We start from the raw sequence: 16083 nt of genomic DNA, 5'->3' as shown, positions 1-16083 counted from the left end.
TGCCCGGCCCCGCTGCCCCCAGGGCTGTCAGGCCCCAGGACCTGGACTCCTGCAGCCGTAAGCAGCTGGGCAGCCTCTATACCAAGGCCTGCTTGGCCTTCCAGAACATGAGTGGGCCTGCATACTTTGCGAAGATCCAGGCCTTCCTGGGTGAGTCAGGGTACAGGGCTGGGTGGGCACAGCAAGGAAAGACCACAAACCCCATCCCACCAGGCCACAGACCCCCATCCCACCAGGCCACAGGCCACAGACTTCCAATTCCAAAATCACAGACCCTCACTCTCACCAGGCCACAGACCCCTCCATCCCACCAGGCCAGACCCCATCCCACCAGGCCACCCACCAGCTCCCACGAGGCCACAGACCATCACAGTGCCAGGTCCTCATCCTGCTTGGCCTCCCGCCGTGGGCGTGATTGGGCAGTCCCCATCCCTGTCCCCACCCTCCAAGCGTGTGCCCGGGAGATTGTGAGCGCCTCTAGCTCACAACCTAGCTGGGAGCTTGGGCTCCTTCCGGCCCCACAGCTGGGTGGGAGCAGCTCAGGAAGGTGGGCTTCCGTGGCTGGGGGTTAGGGTGTGGTGGTCTCCAGGCACTGTCTCCCTGTGTAGGCGGGGCCCCCATGGAGGACCTGCGGGTGCTTATCCAGCACAACATGAGTGTGGACATGGCTACTTTCAAGAGGCTGCCTGTTGAAACCGTGGTGGTACGTGGCCAGCGGGTGGCGAGGGAGGCGGCCCAGGGGGCAGGGCTGCCGGGGCCGCCGGCCTCGTGGGCTGGAGAGGTCTGGGGGTTTGCCTGGAGGCCCTGATGGCTGCCTGGTGCTCTGGCAGCGGCTCACCGTGGCAGAGGTACAAAAACTGCTGGGACCACATGTGGTGGATCTGAAGAGGGAGGAGGAGAACAGCCCCGTGCGGGACTGGATCCTCCGGCAGCAGCAGGAAGACCTGGACGGGCTGGGCCTGGGGCTCCACGGGGGCATCCCCAATGGCTACCTGGTCCTAGACCTCGGCTTCCGAGGTGAGCCAGGGAGGACTGGGGGCTGAGAGGGCAGAGGGTGGTGGGCAGGTCTGAGGTCTGAGGCGCCCCTCTGCGCAGACGCCTTCTCAGGGGGCGGCCCCCTCCTTGGACCCCGGCTTGGGCTCACGTGGACTCTGGCTGTGCTCCTGGTGTTGACCGCACGCTGAAGCCGCCACACTGTGCACCCGCCCAGCCCGCCTGCAGCCCCTGAGTGCTGGAGTTCAATAAATGGTGGCCCCTCCCCTGCAGACGCGCCCTCTGTGCTCCCAGGACCTGGGAGGATTTCGCGTGGCTTCGGCCAAGTTCACCCCTCCTGCGGTCTCGCAAAGGGCCTGTGAGGGGCCTGGGGGGCGCGAGGTGGAGTCCTGCTCCCGGCCCCTGCAGGGCTGGGCTGGGGGGAAGGTCTCCGGGCCCCACCGGGCCCTGGCAAGCACACAGGTGGCAGGATGGTCTAGGCCTTTATTCAGATCTCCCAGCCAAGACAGTGACCTCGAGCCCTCCCCCGCCCCGCCCTCTCAGCAGGCGCCCTGGGCCCAGAGGTGCCCTAAGCAGCAGCAGCCAGAGGAGGCCGGACGCCAGGGAGAGGGGCAGGCGCCCCGGGCCGCGCGGGGGGCTGCCTGTGGAGAAAAGCGGGAGCTCGTCAGCCCTGGCCAGCCGGGGCCCTCCCGGGAGGCTGTCTGTCCTAGGCGGGGAGGCCAGGGGAGGACCCCATCTGGGCCACTGCTTGGTCCAAAAGGTTCAGGAGCTCCCCAGCCCTACTTCCTGTATCTCTGCAGGTTGTTTTGTTTGTTTGTTTGTTTTTTGTTTTGGTGGTACTGAGGATGGAACCCAGGGACATTCTACCTCCAAGCTATGCCCCCAGCCCTATTTTTTAGTTTTTTTAAATTATTTTTTTTCAGATCTGGGGATGGAACCCAGGGACATTCAACCTCTGACCTACACCCCCTGCCCTATTTACCAGTCTTTATTTGGAAACAGGGTCTCACTGAGTTGCGGAGGGCCTCACTAAGTAGCTGAGGCGCCTGCAAACCGCGATCCTCCTGTCTCAGCCTCCCCAGTGCTGGGAGGCTGAGACAACAGATGGGACAAGTATCGCCATCTTGCCCAGCTCGCTCTGCCGGTTTTGGAGGAGGCAGTGGTGTGCTCAGTGAAGGGCGAGACGTGTCAATCAGAAGGCATTGGGAGACAAGTCCCAGGCAGGACGCGCAGGGCCAGGGGTCTGCAGAGGGCGTGGCAGGCCGTACCTGAGGTGGGGGCCAAGGCGTCCTCCCCGGGCGGGCCCAAGGTGAGGGGCAACCGAGGGGTGGTGGTAGGGGGTCTGCCGGCCAGGTGTGCGGGGGTGGGGCTGGCGGCGTCCAGGCCCAGCTCGCCCAGGGCCGACCTGTTGAGGCTGTGCAGCCAGCGGAGGAGCGTGGGGTGGCTGCGGGCCTTCCGCAGGTCCCCCACGTTCTGGCCCAGCAGCATCCTGACGTTGCCGATGCTCAGGTTCTGTGGGGAAGCCGGCTGAGCACAGGGGTGGCCGGGAGAGCAGGGCCCCCAGGGCAGAGCACAGTTGGGCCCTGGGTGCAGAGCCAGCCAGCCCGCCCGCCTCCCCGCCCACCTGCAGCACATGGGGGTTGAGGTTGGTGAAGGTGTCGATGTCCATGTTGACGTTGGCCTGGGCCAGGTGTCGCAGCTCCTCCACCGGGGCGCCACCTGGGGGGCGGGGGTGAGTGGGGGTGGGGCTTCTAGGGAGGGGCCACTCGCAGGGCGGGGCTCACCAAGGTAGGGCCGCATGTCATGGTAGTAGGCATCCGGCGTCCTGGTGCTGCCAAAGGCCTCTCGAGCCATGGTGAAGAGTGCGTCCTTCCGGCTCTGAGGACAGGAAGAGATGTCCAGGGCTCCGGCCAGTCTGGGGAGGGTGGGGCTGTGAGCAGGCTGGGGCCCCTCCCACCCAGAACCCAGCCCTCCTCCTGCCTTTGTCCTGGGTTGAACAGTCCCCCCAATTTGCATCCACCCAGAACCTTAGAACACGACCTTATCTGGAAACAGGTGTTTGTACATAAGATTTGAAGATAAGGTCAGAGATGGGCGTGGTGGTGCACGCTTGTAGTCCCAGCATTTGGGAAGCTGAGACAGGAGGAACACAATTCGAGGACCAGCCTCAGCTACTTAGTGAGGTCCTTTGCAACTCAGTGAAACCTTGTTTCAGAATAAAGAATACAAAATAGGGGTGGAGATGGAGCTCAGAGGTATAATGCCCCTGGGCTCCATCCCCAGTACCATAAAAAGAGAGAAAGAAAGAAAGGAAAGAGAGAGAGAGAGAGAGAGAGAGAGAGAGAGAGAGAGAGAGCGATTGCGAGCAAGCCAGGTGTGGTGGCGCACGCGTGTAATCCCAGCACTGGCGAAGCTGAGACTGGAGGATCATGGTCTGCAGGCAGCCTCAGCTACTTAGTGAGGCCCTTCAGAATTTAGTGAGACCCAGCTGGGTGTGGTGGCGCAGGCTTGTAATCCCCACGCTTGGGAGGCGGAGACAGGAGGATCGCGCAGGTTCGAAGCTAGCCACGCGTGCTGGTTTAGGAGACCCTGTTTCCAAATAAAAATGTAAAAATAGGTCTGGGAGTGTAGCCCAGAGGTAGAAGGGCTTCCAGGAACCTCAGTACCACCAAAAAAAAAAAAAAAAAGAATTTAGTGAGACCCTATTTCATTAAAAAAAAAAAAAAAAAAAGCCGGGCATGGTGGCGCACACTTGTAATCCCCGCGCTTGGGAGGCTGAGACAGGAGGATCGCACAGGTTTGAGGGCAGCCTCAGTTACTGAGTGAGGCTCTCAGCAACTTAGTGAGACCATGTTTCCAAATAAAGTATAAAATAGGTCTGGGAGTATAGCCCGGAGGTAGAAAGCCTCTGGATTCCACCTCCAATACCACCAAAAGGAAGGAAGGAAGGAAGGAAGGAAGGAAATATATAAAAAAAGACTAGGGCGGGTGTTGTTGTGCACACACACACACACAGTTTGGAAGCCAGCCTCAGCTACTTAGTGAAGCTTTCAGCAACTTAGTGAGACTCTGTTTCAAAGTAAAATATAAAATAGGCCTGGGAGTGTAGCCCAGAGGTAGAAAAGCCCCTAGGTTCCACCCCCAGTACCACAAAAAAAAAAAAAATTAAAAATTAAAAAAGACTAAAAAGTAGGACTTGGGGGTGTAGCTCAGAGGTAGAATGCCCCTGGGTTCCATCCTCAGTACTGGAAAAAAAAGAAAAAAGAAAAAATATGAGCTCAGACTGGGTTCATTTGGCCTTAAATCCAATCCCTGGATCCTCAGGAGAATGGCAGAAGCCTTGTGCAGGCGGAGGTAGGGACTGCAGGGGCGACGGCGCGCCAAGGGAGCCGGCAGGCGTGGGAGGACCCTCCTCCCGCGCAGGTGCAGGGTGGGCCTGGCCTTGCTGACCCTTGGTCTCCAGAAGTTCTAGAAAATAAGTGTGTGTGTGTGTGTGTGTGTGTGTGTGTGTGTGTGTGTGTGGTCTTCCTGTCTCAGACTTCCAGGTCCTGGGATTACAAGCGTGCACCACTACGCCCATCTTTTTATTTATTTATTTATTTATTTATTTATTTATTTATTTATTTGCGGGTTTGGGGATGGAACCCAGAGGCATTTGACTTCTGAGCCACACCCCCTGCCCTATTTTTTATTCTTTATTTTGAAACAGGGTCCCATTGAGTTGCAAAAGGCCTCACTAAGTAGCTGAGGCTGTCCGCCAACCGCGATTCTCTGGTCTCAGCCTCCCAAATGCTGGGATTAAAAGCGTGCGCCACCACGCCCGGCTGATTATTTATTTTGAAATGGGGTCTTACTAAGTAGCCGAGGCTGGCCTTCACTCTGCAATCCTCCTGTCTCAGCTTCCCAAGTCCTGGGATGACAGGACACACCTGGCATAAATTTCTAATTTTTTTTTTTTTTTTTTTTGGTGGTACTGGGGTTTCTGGAAGCCCTTCTACCTCCGGGCTACACTCCCAGACCTATTTTTACATTTTTATTTTGAAACAGGGTCTCCTAAGCCAGCGCACGCGGCTGGCTTCGAACCTGCGCGATCCTCCTGTCTCTGCCTCCCAAGCGCGGGGATTACAAGCGTGCGCCACCACGCCCGGCATAAATTTCTAATTTTAAGTCGCCTAGTTTGTGGTACTTTGTTTCAACGGGCCTAGAACACCAGACCACCTTTTAAGACTTGTCCCAGATTGGACTGCTTCTTCCTGAGTCTCAGTCTCCCCTCCGACCCTGGCCAGTAGGTGGCTGGCCGGGCGGCTCACCGGAACTCTGAGGGCCGGATGGTCTGGATCTGCTGGGGGCTCATCCAGCAGAGGCGGGAGCCCCCGATGGCCACAAGCAGGGCGCCGGTGACAGTGCCATTGAGGTCCAGAAACTTCTGCAGGACTGCCTGGGGACAGGGCCGGAGTCAAGGCCGGAGTCAGAGCAGATGGGCCGCCTCCCGCCTCCGGCCACCTCACCTCTGTCTGGTTCTCCAGCGCCACGTCCGAGGCCAGCAAGGCCACCACCGTGTCCCTGGATGTGATGTTCCACTGGCCTATCTCGGCGCGGGAGTACAGGTAGACCAGGGAGGTGATAAGGCGCAGCTGGTCCTCGGGGACGCCGTGCGGGTAGACCTGGGGCAGCCGGGGGTCAGAGCGGCACCAGCCCCAACCCCCACCCGGCCGCCCTCACGCACCTGCGCACCTGTGTGAGCTTGGCCTTGACTACGCGCTGGCACTCGGCAGGCAGCGGGTGCTGCAGCAGGGGGTGCAGGTTGGCCCTGAGAACTGGGCCGCCCAGGCAGGACCGCAGCTGGCCACAGTCATAGTGCACCAGGAAGAGGTCGTCCCGCAGGGTGGCTGCCGTGATGTCGCCGCGCACGCAGGGCCTCCCTGCGGGGACCCGCTCAGCTCTCAGCCAGCCCAAGTCAGGCCTGCGCCTGCCCCGTCCACTGCTGACTTCAGGCCCCCCACGAGGCCGGTGCTTTTGACCCCAGCTGGACCCAACTGGCTCCTGGCTTGACCTCTAGCCAAGGAACTGGCTGGAGCCAGCCCAGCCACATGGCCACACCAACCTGTCCCCCGCCTGGGTCGCGAGGAGGAGGAGTTGGCCCTGGAGTCCAGGAAGCTGGTGACGAAGCGTCTGGCATTGTGCTGGCCAAGCTGCCCGGCTCGGCAGGCGGCCACTGTGGTGCGGAAGAAGTCCAGGCCCACGGCCTGGCAGGACAGCGTGGCAGCTCCGCCTCAGGGGGCAGCCCGCCCTGCCCACGTCCCGCACACCCTCTGTGCCGTGAGGGCGTGGCAGGATGCCACAAACGCCTCGGGGTGGCCCCATCTTACCTCCTGCACCTGCACCCAGAGCCGGGGGCTGATGTAGGTGGCCAGGGGTCCCAGGGCCTGCAGCCCCCTCAGGGTCCATGAGCCTGGAGGCCTGGTGTCAACAAAGGCGCTGTGTTGGGATGGGGTGGCGCCCCAGCTCCGCTGAGCGGGCGAGGGACGCTCAGGAGGCTCTCAGTACACTTGGCCCTCGGTGGCTCCCACCCAGAGTTCATGGGGCTGCCCTACTATGCATACACCGTGCCCGTGGGCTGCAGATGAGTGCGAGCGGGGCTGAGTCAGAGGCCATCAGGGTGGACATCAGTGACCACCTGGGCCCAGGCAAGGAGGGGAGACGCCCGGCCCACCCGACCCCTCCCTGACCTGGTCCCTGTGCCCACCCACCCGAGCTGGGTCCTCCCACTGGCCAGCAGGGTGTTGAGGGCAGCCCTCTGGTCAGCAGCCAGCCGGGGGCAGCGCAGCAGGTTCCGCAGCACGCGGGGGTCAGCTGTCACGATGCTGGATGCGTTCATGTCACACACCAGGACCCCCAGGGACTCTAGGTCAGAGGCACTGAGCCGCAGGGGGTGCACGCCCTGCAGGGACAGCAGGTCAGCGGCAGCGGGAGCCCGGCCCCGCCGCCCCCCAGGTGCTTACCAGGCAGGCCAAGGCTGCCTGCCGCAGGGCGACCCTCTGGTCGGGTAGGTTGGCCAACAGCTCCGTGTCCCCCTGGGCAGCGCGGTGGGTGAAGGCCCGGCAGTCGGCTTCCCTCACCTGGCTCAGACTGTGGCAGGTGGAGGGCATCAGGGAGCCAGGCTGAGCCTCCGTCTGCTTGCTGGGGCAGCTCAGCCAGGCTGACGGGCGCCCGAGGGGTCAGGGCTTGGGTGGGTGACTCACGTGTAGAAGAGCAGGAGGTCGGGCGGGTGCAGCGCGAAGTCGTCCTGAAGGCCGAGCCGTGCGGCAAGGTTGGCCAAGCAGCTGAGCTGGGCAGGACGGCAACAGGTCACTCTGTCCAGCTGGACTTGCCCTGGCGGCCTCCCGAACCCCCCAGAAGAAGGTGCACTTTAACAAGTAACTGGGCTTATGTGTGAGAAAGGGCAGGTGGAAGAGACAGCCCAGGAAAGCAAGAGCCCCTACTAAATGTAAATGGACTAAATTTATAGTTAAAAGACAGTTCTCCAGGTTAGGTTTACAATAATGGAGGTCTATGCTTTTTTTTTTTTTTTTTTTTGGTGGTACTGGGGTTCCTGGAAGCCCTTCTACCTCCAGGCTACACTCCCAGACCTATTTTACATTTTTTTAAAATTTGGAAACAGGGTCTCCTAAGCCAGCACGTGTGGCTGGCTTTGAACCTGCGAACCTGCGCGATCCTCCTGTCTCTGCCTCCCAAGCGCAGGGATTACAAGCGTGTGCCACCACGCCCGGCAACCTATTTTATATTTGAAACAGGGTCTCTTACGCCAGCGCGGCTGGCTTCGAACCTGCGCGATCCTCCTGTCTCTGCCTCCCAAGCGCGGGGATGACAAGCGTGTGCCACCACGCCCGGCGTGAGGTCTATGCTTTTTACAAAATCCATTTTAGGAATAGTGATGCAAGCCGGGCGTGGTGGCGCACACTTGTAATCCCAGCATTTGGGAGGCCGAGACAGGGGGATCGCGGTTCGCGGACAGCCTCAGCTATTTAGTGAGGACCTCTGCAATTCATTGAGACCCTGTTTCAAAATAAAGAATTAAAAAATAGGGCTGGGGGCATGGCTTAGAGGTAGAATGCCTGGGTTACATCCCCAGTACTGCAAAAAAAAAAAAAGGCTGTCGCTCAGTGGTAGATAGAATGCCCCTGTGTTCAATCCCTAGTACAAAATAAATGAATAAATAAAAAAGTGGTGCACACCTGTAATCCCAGTATGTAGAAGCCAAGGCAGGACACCAGGTTTGAGGTAGGGAGACTCTTAGCAACCTAGTGAGACCCTGTTTCAAAATAAAAAATACAAGGGGGCCAGGCATGGTGGCACCTTAGTAATAGAGGTTAGGGCCCAGGTCCCCTCCCCACTCCCCATGTGGGCCTGGGCGGGGCAGGGGGGGAGGGTTGTCTTTCCTGGAACTGGCCCCTTCTCTGTGTCTTCACACTGTGTGCATAGATGACCCCCATGGTACAGGGGATTCGATCTAGGGACACGCTTCCTCGGAACTACACCCTCCACCCTCTTATGTGTGTGCATGTGGTATTAGAGATGAAACCCAGAGGCATTCTACCTCTGAGCTATACTCCCAGCCTGGTTTTATTTATTAGAAACAGTCTCATAAGATTTGCTGAGAGCCTCTCTAAGCTGCTGAGGCTGGCTTCGAACCTGCAATTCTCCTGGCTCAGCCTCTCAACTACTGGGATTATGAGTGTGCACCACCATGCCTGGCTCACCTCCAGCTGTGTGTGTGTGTGTGTGTGTGTGTGTGTGTGTGTGTGTGTGTGTGTGGTTTTGAGGATTGAACTCAGGGGCATTCTACCTCCAAGCTACACTCTGAGCCCTATTTTTTTTTTTTTTTTTGTAGTACTGGGAATTGAGCCCTGGGGCATTGAGCATTCTACCTCCAAGCTACACCCCCAGCCCTATTTTTTATTATTTATTTTGAAACAGGGTCTCACTGAATTGCAAAGGGTCTCACTAAGTAGCTGAGGCTGTCCGCGAACCGCAATCCTCCTGGCTCAGCCTCCCGAATGCTGGGATTACAAGTATGGGCCACCACGCCCGGCTAGATTTGTCTCTTTCTAATATGTGCATTCAGGGCTGTCAGCTGTTGTTTTTGCCACACCCACAAATTTTGATAAATTGTATTTTTATTTTCAGGTAGTCTAAAATATTTTTTAAAATGTTTTGAAGCCAGAGTGGTGGTGCATACTGGTAATAATCCCAGTACTTGGGAGGCTGAGACAGGAGAATTATGGTTTGCAGACAGCCTCAGCTACTTAGTGAGGCCCTTTGCAACTCTGAGATTTTGTTTCAAAATAAAGAATAAAAAATAGGGCTGAGCCGGGGGTGGTGGCACGCTTGTAATCCCCGCGCTTGGGAGGCTGAGACAGGAGGATCGCACGGGTTCGAAGCCACCCTCAGCCACTTAGTGAGGCTTTCAGCAACTTAGTGAGACCCTGTTTACAAATAAAATATAAAAAAGGTCTAGGAGTATAGCCTGGAGGTAGAAAGCCTCTGGGTTCTACCCCCAGTACCACCAAAAAAAAAAAGAAAAAAAAAACCCAAAAATAGGGCTGGGGTGTAGCTTGGAGGTAGAATGCCCTGGGTTCCACCCCAGTACTAAAAAAAAAAAAAAAAAAAAATAGGTTTGGGAGTGTAGCTCAGAGGTAGAACGCACCTGGGTTCAATCCCCAGTACACACACACACACACACACACAAGTCTTGACACACACACATGAACAAAAAGATTGTTTAAAAGTGTATTTTGGGCCAGGCGTGGTAGCGCACGCTTGTAATCCCTGCACTTGGGAGGCTGAAACAGGAGGATCGCACAGGTTCAAAGCCAGCCTCAGCTATTTAGGGAGGCTCTCAGCAACTTAGTGAGATCCTCTTTCCGAATAAAATAGAAAATAGGTCGGGGAAGGTAGACCATAGGTAGAAAGCCTCTGGGTTCCACCCACACCACCACACACACAAAAGTGTATTTTGGGCTGGACACAGTGGCACACCCTGTAATCTCAGCACTTGGGAGGCTGAGACAGGAGGATCACAGGTTTGAAGCCAGCCTCAGCTACTTAGTGAGGCTCTCAGCAATCCGGGGAGACCCCATTTCAAACAAATAAGCCGGGCAAGTGGCACATGCTTCTCATCCCGGCACTTGGGAGGCTGAGACAGGAGGATTGCAGGTTTGCGGCCAGCCTCAATTTCTTAGTGAGGTTCTCCACAACTTAAAGAACAAAAAAGATCCAGGTGTGGTGGCGCACACTTGTAATCCCAGTATTTAGGAGGCTGAGACAGGAGGATCACAGGTTCAAAGCCAGCCTCAGCATCTTAGCGAGGTCTTCCACAACTTAGTGAGACCCTGTTTCCAAATAAATAAAAATAAAATAAAACAGGTCTGGGGGTGTAGCCCAGAGGTAGAAGGTCCCTGGGATCCATCCCCAGTATCATAAAAAAGAACAAAAATAGGTTTTGGGGTGTAGGTCGGAGGTAAAATGCCCCTGAGTTTAATCCCCAGTACAAATCAGTAAATAAGTTAAATAAGTAAATAAAAATAGAAAGTGAGGCGTGGTGGCGCATACTTGTAATCCCAGCATTTGGGAGACTGAGACAGGAGGATGGTGGTTTCTGGATGGCCTCAGCTACTCAGTGAGGCCCTTTGTAACTAGGTGAGCCCTTGTTTCAAAATAAAGAATAAAAAATAGGAGCGCCGGGCATGGTGGCACACGCTTGTAATCCCCGCGCTTGGGAGGCGGAGACAGGAGGATCATGCAGGTTCGAAGCCAGCGTGCTGGCTTAAGAGACCCTGTTTCCTAAAAAAAAGTATAAAAATAGGTCTGGGAGTGTAGCCTGGATGTAGAAGGGTTTTCAGGAACCCCAGTACCACCAAAAAAAAAAAAAAAAAAAGAATAAAAAATAGGGTTAAGAGTGTAGGTCAGAGGTACAATGCCCCTGGGTTCCATCCCTAGTACTGAAAAAAATTATAAAAAATAAAAATAAATAAATTAAAATAGGCTGTAGGTGTAGTTCAGTAGTAGACTGCCCCTGGAATCAATACCCATACTAGAAAAAAAAAAAGTGTGTGTATTTTTGTAGACAACATAAAGTTAGGTCTTATTGTTTTTTGTGTGTGAGGGGCACTGATTGAACCCAGTTTTACCTCTGAGCTACACCCCAGACCTATTTTTATTCTTTATTTTGAAATAGGGTCTCACTAAGTTGCAAAGGGCCTCACTAAGTAGCTGAGGCTGGCCGCGAACTGCGATCCTCCTGTCTTAGCCTCCCAATAACTGGGATCACAAGCGTGTGCCACCACAGCCAGCAGGTATTATTGTTTTTAATCTACTCTGTCTTTTTTTTTTTCTTCTTTCTTTTCTAGTCTGGGGATTGCACCCAGGGGGATTCTACCTCCAAGCTACACCCCAGCCCAATTTGTTTAAAAAGTCATTATTTTGAATCTGTGATCCTCCTGTCTCAGCCTCCCAAGTACTGGGATTACAAGCATGTGCCACCACACCTGGCAATTTTTTTTTTTTTTGTGAAACAGGGTCTTACTAGGTTGCTGGGAGTCTCGATAAGTTGCTAAGGCTTCTGAATCTGCGATCCTTCCATCTCAGCCTCCCAAGTACTGGGATTAGAGGTGTGTACGAGCAGGCCGGGCACAGTTTGAAGCTGGCAGAGGAGCTTTGAGATGGCCCCTGCTCCAGGAGCTGCACACCCGCAGGCCTCCTGCCCCACTGTCCACCTGTGGTCCTGCAGAGCCTCTGCTGGGCCCTCCTCCAGGAAGCCTGGCCTCCCTCTGCACCCACTGGTGCTTACCTGCCAGGCTTTGAGCGGGACCTGCTGGGCGGCCAGGCTCCTGAGCAGAGCTGACAGCTGTTCTCGGGACAGCCGGCTGGCTGGCTGGCACCAAAAGTCTTTCAGGAGGGAAGTGTTGGTCCTGGACAGGAGAGGAAGACGCTGAGGGGCTGGGAGGCCAGGAGGGGAAGCCCCAAGAAAGGGGAGACTGCAGCATGCGGACTGAGGCCAGCCTGTCTCCACCCCCGAGGGAGCAAGAGGCAAGAAGGCCTTGTGGGTAAGCCCCTGCCTGCATCCTCCCTGCTCTTCCTCCTGTCTGAGCACCGTGATGGGGCCAGGATGTGGCTTCTGCCCAGGTGAGGGTCTGTGGTGCTCCCAGGGCCCAGGCCCAGCTGGCCTTGAGCTCAGACGCCCATCTCCACCCTCAGGGCCTGAGGGGCTCCTGCTGGGTGACCCCAGGTAAGGCCATCCCCCAGCCGTCCTTAGGGTATGACCAATAAAATCCACACACAGGTTTCAGGCAGCACGAGCCTGGGCATAGCTGGACCCACTTGGGAACTGTTCCTGCCTGGTGGATCTCAAGGACTGATCAGCCAGTGGCTGCCTGCTCTGGAGACTGGGGAGGCGGCTGAGCTGAGAAGTGAGATCCCGGGCAGAGTGAGGAAGTGCTGGAGACCAGGACAGCGGGGCTGAGGGGCAGGAGCGATGGCCTGGGCCCCTGGGGAGACTCAGAGGGACCCTGGCCAGGGTCATGGGCCTCTGACAGCCAAGGCCTTGCACATGCCTGGCCTGGCTGCAGCCTCTCTAAAGCCCAGGGACCATTCCCCAACTGTAAGCGGAATCTGGACCTGGACTTGGGGGGCCTGGGGCCAGGGTGGTGAGTGACCTTGAAGACTGGCCAGTCAGGCCCCAGCGTGGGAGCCTGGGCTGTGGGGGCTTCGCATGCTGAGCCTGAGCCTCAGGTGCAGGCCTGGGATTCTGGCCCTTGTCCAGGATTCTCCGACGGCAGCCCTGGGTCCTCCATGGTGCTTCCAGTAGGGGCCACACTTACCAGCCCTGTGGGTCGGCCCCGGCAGCATCCAGCTCTCCCCCGGGAGAGCCCTCGGCCTGGGAAGGAGCGCCGTGGGCAGTGAGGGACAGGAGGAGGGCGAGGCCCAGGCTGGCCAGGGCACCTGCAACACAGGGGCCAGGTGGTGGCGTGGCTGCCCGGTCCCTGACCCCATGAGCAGGAGCCCCTGGCGGAGCCCGGGGGCCGTGCTGGGCCCACGTGTGGGGTACTGTGCACACACACGTTTGCCAGTGTGCACACGTGTGTGCGGAATGCGCATGTATCTCTGTGTCCCTGAAGCAGAGGGAGAGGTGGCCAGCCCCGTCTCCTCCAGAGCGCTTCACCCTCTGTAGGGGGGCTGGGGCTTACCAGCAGACTGGGGGGCCTGGCTACATTCTTGCCTGGGAACCCAGATCAGGAGGTGGGCTTTGAGTGCAGGGGCCCCTTATCTCACTTGCCCTGCGCACAGCGTTCAGCAACATCTCTAGTAGCGAAAGAACCCAGGAGGGTGGCCATTCGGGTGGGAGGTAGCCGGCCAGGTGGCGTGTCTGGGGCCTGCCGAGCTGAGCCCGGTGCTGATGCTTGCCCTTTCCTGGGGGGGAGGTGACTGGCACCGGGCAGGCGTTTCTGGTCTCCACCGCCCCCTCCTTGTCTCTGCCCAGCCTGAGGAGGGTTGTCCAATGGAACCGTGTTTCCACATCCTGCTGCCTGGGCCAGCACTGGCCTCTCACAGCCATGGCCTGAACCCCCTCATCCGTCCTAGGCCCCGAGGCCTGCACTGCTGGGGCTGCGTTCACAAAGCCCTGGGTGCCACCTGGCTGGGCCCGCACTCGCTGGGAACTTGCCCTCCTCCCTTCCTCTGCACAGGCCCGTGAGGCCACCCGCGTCTGCAGCAAGGTGAGTCCTGCGCCTGGCCTGTCTCGGGAACCCCAAGGGGCCCGGGGCTCTCCTTTGCCCGGTGTCATCTCACCTGCTCCGGGGCAGCCCCTGGCTGAACTGCAGGGAGTGCTGGTCATCCTGGCAGGAAGTCACAGGGCTGGGGTGGCAAGTCCAGGACTAGCCAGAGAGAAGGGCGGAGGCGGCCCAGGCCGGCCTCAGGGCACAGAGCAGGTGAGGTCAGTGACAGGTAGGACTCCTGACCTCGGGTCTGTCCTGCCTCTGGAGGGAGACAGCACCACAAACCAAGGTCGGAAAGAAAGGGAGGCGGGAGGGGCAGGTGGCCTTTCTTATCACAGGCACCCGGGGGACCCACGCCTCCAATTAGCACATCACTCTTAGCAGATCTCTCGCAAACAGCAGGTCCCCACAGACGCGGGCGGTGCCCCGCACCTGGCAGCCCAGCGCTCTTCCCTCTCAGGCCTAGCGGCCAGCTCTGTCACCCAGACCCGGGGCCGGGTGCGCACACTGGTCTTCCTGGGCTGGGTGTCTTTGGGTGTCTGGACCTTACGTGGCCCAGGAGGAGGGCAGGGCAGCCACTGCCCCACACAGGTGGCTCAGAGCCTCGGCCACCGCCAGGGCTGCTGGAGCCAGGTGCACGGAGCTGTGTTCCGGGGGCGCTCCCGTCCCTGCCTCTGCTGCTCACCTGAGCAGGAGCTTGGTCCGCAGTGGGGAGGTGCTGCCGGGCCTCAGGGAGGCGGCCAGGGGCCCCCGGCAGTCAGGTGCGGTAGGCGCGGCCTTGGGTGCTCCGAAGCCAGCGACCCCGGCCTGCAGTGAGTCAGTCCAGGCAGCTGAGCACTGGAGCGCAGGGCTGGTGCCAGGCGAGGGTGCCAGGAGCCCCACTCGGCTCCATGCCTGGCTCAGGGGTGGCACTCAACTGCCCTGCCCGGTGGGCCCTCTCCTTGCGAGAGCTACGCTGGGCTGTGCCAGGTGACGCCGTGCGTCGGCCCCAAGGGGCGCGGGGAGCAGGAGGCTGAGCTCACAGTTGGCGGCTGCCCAGCACACACCTCTCCCCGGGGGAGCCCAGTCCTCGGGGAGTGTGTGGGGAGAGCCTGCGTTTGCCACATGTGCTGGTGTCTGTGCACACAGGTGTAGAGACACACGTCCCAGCCCATGTGCTCTCTGTGCCCTGAAGCTCACACCAGGTGCACGTGGGCCACGCAGTGGCTGGTTGGTTGTCCTGTGGGCAGTGCAGGAACACAGGAACATGCCCGGAGGGCTGGGCCACCGCAGCTCGTCCCAGCCGATGCCCAGCTCAGGCCCCTCAGCTGCCACCAGGTCCTCATGCTACGACCCCTGCAGCTCCCAGGGTCCAGGACGGGGTGGCTTTACCAAGCAGGTCCCCAAGAAGGCTGGACAAGAGGGCCTTCCCATCTGCTGGATGGTTCTAGAAGCAGCTTCTCCAGGCCGAGGTGGCAGGGTGCTGGGTGCCCCAGGCTGACCCCTGGCCTGAGTCCGGCCCACCCGCCTTGGCAGGACGAGGAGGGCTTTAGGGCCTCGAGGCCCTGCGGTTTTGGTTCAGCCACGTCAGCACCAGCTGTGCGGTCAGGCTGAGCTCTGACCAGGCCACCCTAGGCTCCTGAGAAGGCTCTTGGGAGCTCAGAGGCACCCTGACAGCTCCGCGGGACACAGAGGAGAGGGCTCCGTGTGGGTGGAGCACCGGTGGCCTTGCTCGTCCCAAGCCCTGTCCAGCTCAGGATGGGCGTGAAGCCCCTGACCACCAGCTAGGCCGGAGCAGCTGCCCTCGGCAGTGGTATGCGATGCTAAGGCCCAGCAGCCCCCATGGGGTCCTGGAGGGCAGGTTGGAGGGAGGGTCCCAGGCAGAGAGGAGGCCCACCGCGCCCACGCACTGTCCCCCAGGGCCAAGGCTGCCCTTGGCTGCACCCTGGGCCCTCCACTCGCCTGCTAGGAGCAGAGTTTGTCTGCAGAAGGCCTTAGTGGAGCTCTGGACAGCAGGAGGGCCTCTGGGGAGAGTATGTCAGGGGGTGGGGGTCTCCACCTACCAGCAGGCCCAGGGCAGGCAGGCTGGAGGTGCTGCATGGGCCAGCTGGGATGGGAGCACCAGAGGCTGCTGGGGTGGGACTGGCTGCTGGCCTGTCCCGGGGCTGGGCTTCCATGGCAGCCGGGCTGAGGGACGGCCCCTACCGTGCCTCTGCTCAGCAGGCCCCAGAGGGGACACGAGCTTTCCCCACCTGGGGGACTTCCTCTTGAAGGTAGGAAGACTTGTACTTACTCATTCATTCATTTATTGGTATTGGAGACTGGATGTAGGAGCATT

General features: G+C 58.7%; 1 protein-coding gene across 1 annotated transcript; it reads right to left on the bottom strand.

Annotated features, from left to right (window-relative positions):
• Positions 1-1476: 1476 nt before the first annotated feature.
• Positions 1477-15922, bottom strand: MSLN (mesothelin; the record flags this gene model as incomplete). The annotated part of the gene is made up of 20 exons (XM_080704020.1): positions 1477-1634; positions 2262-2505; positions 2618-2712; positions 2778-2908; positions 5304-5431; positions 5502-5657; positions 5728-5911; positions 6094-6239; positions 6363-6453; positions 6744-6934; positions 6996-7122; positions 7236-7321; positions 11843-11963; positions 12873-12993; positions 13324-13532; positions 13840-13905; positions 14317-14409; positions 14452-14603; positions 14946-15092; positions 15809-15922. 20 exons carry the CDS (start codon positions 15920-15922, stop codon positions 1477-1479), a joined length of 2760 nt encoding a protein of 919 aa, XP_080560146.1.
• Positions 15923-16083: the final 161 nt, after the last annotated feature.

The sequence above is a fragment of the Muscardinus avellanarius genome (assembly GCF_963383645.1).
Source record: "Muscardinus avellanarius genome assembly, chromosome: 10".
Taxonomy (NCBI): Eukaryota; Metazoa; Chordata; class Mammalia; order Rodentia; family Gliridae; genus Muscardinus; species Muscardinus avellanarius.
Note: the sequence above shows the minus strand (reverse complement) of the source record. Positions and strands in the feature narration are given on the sequence as shown.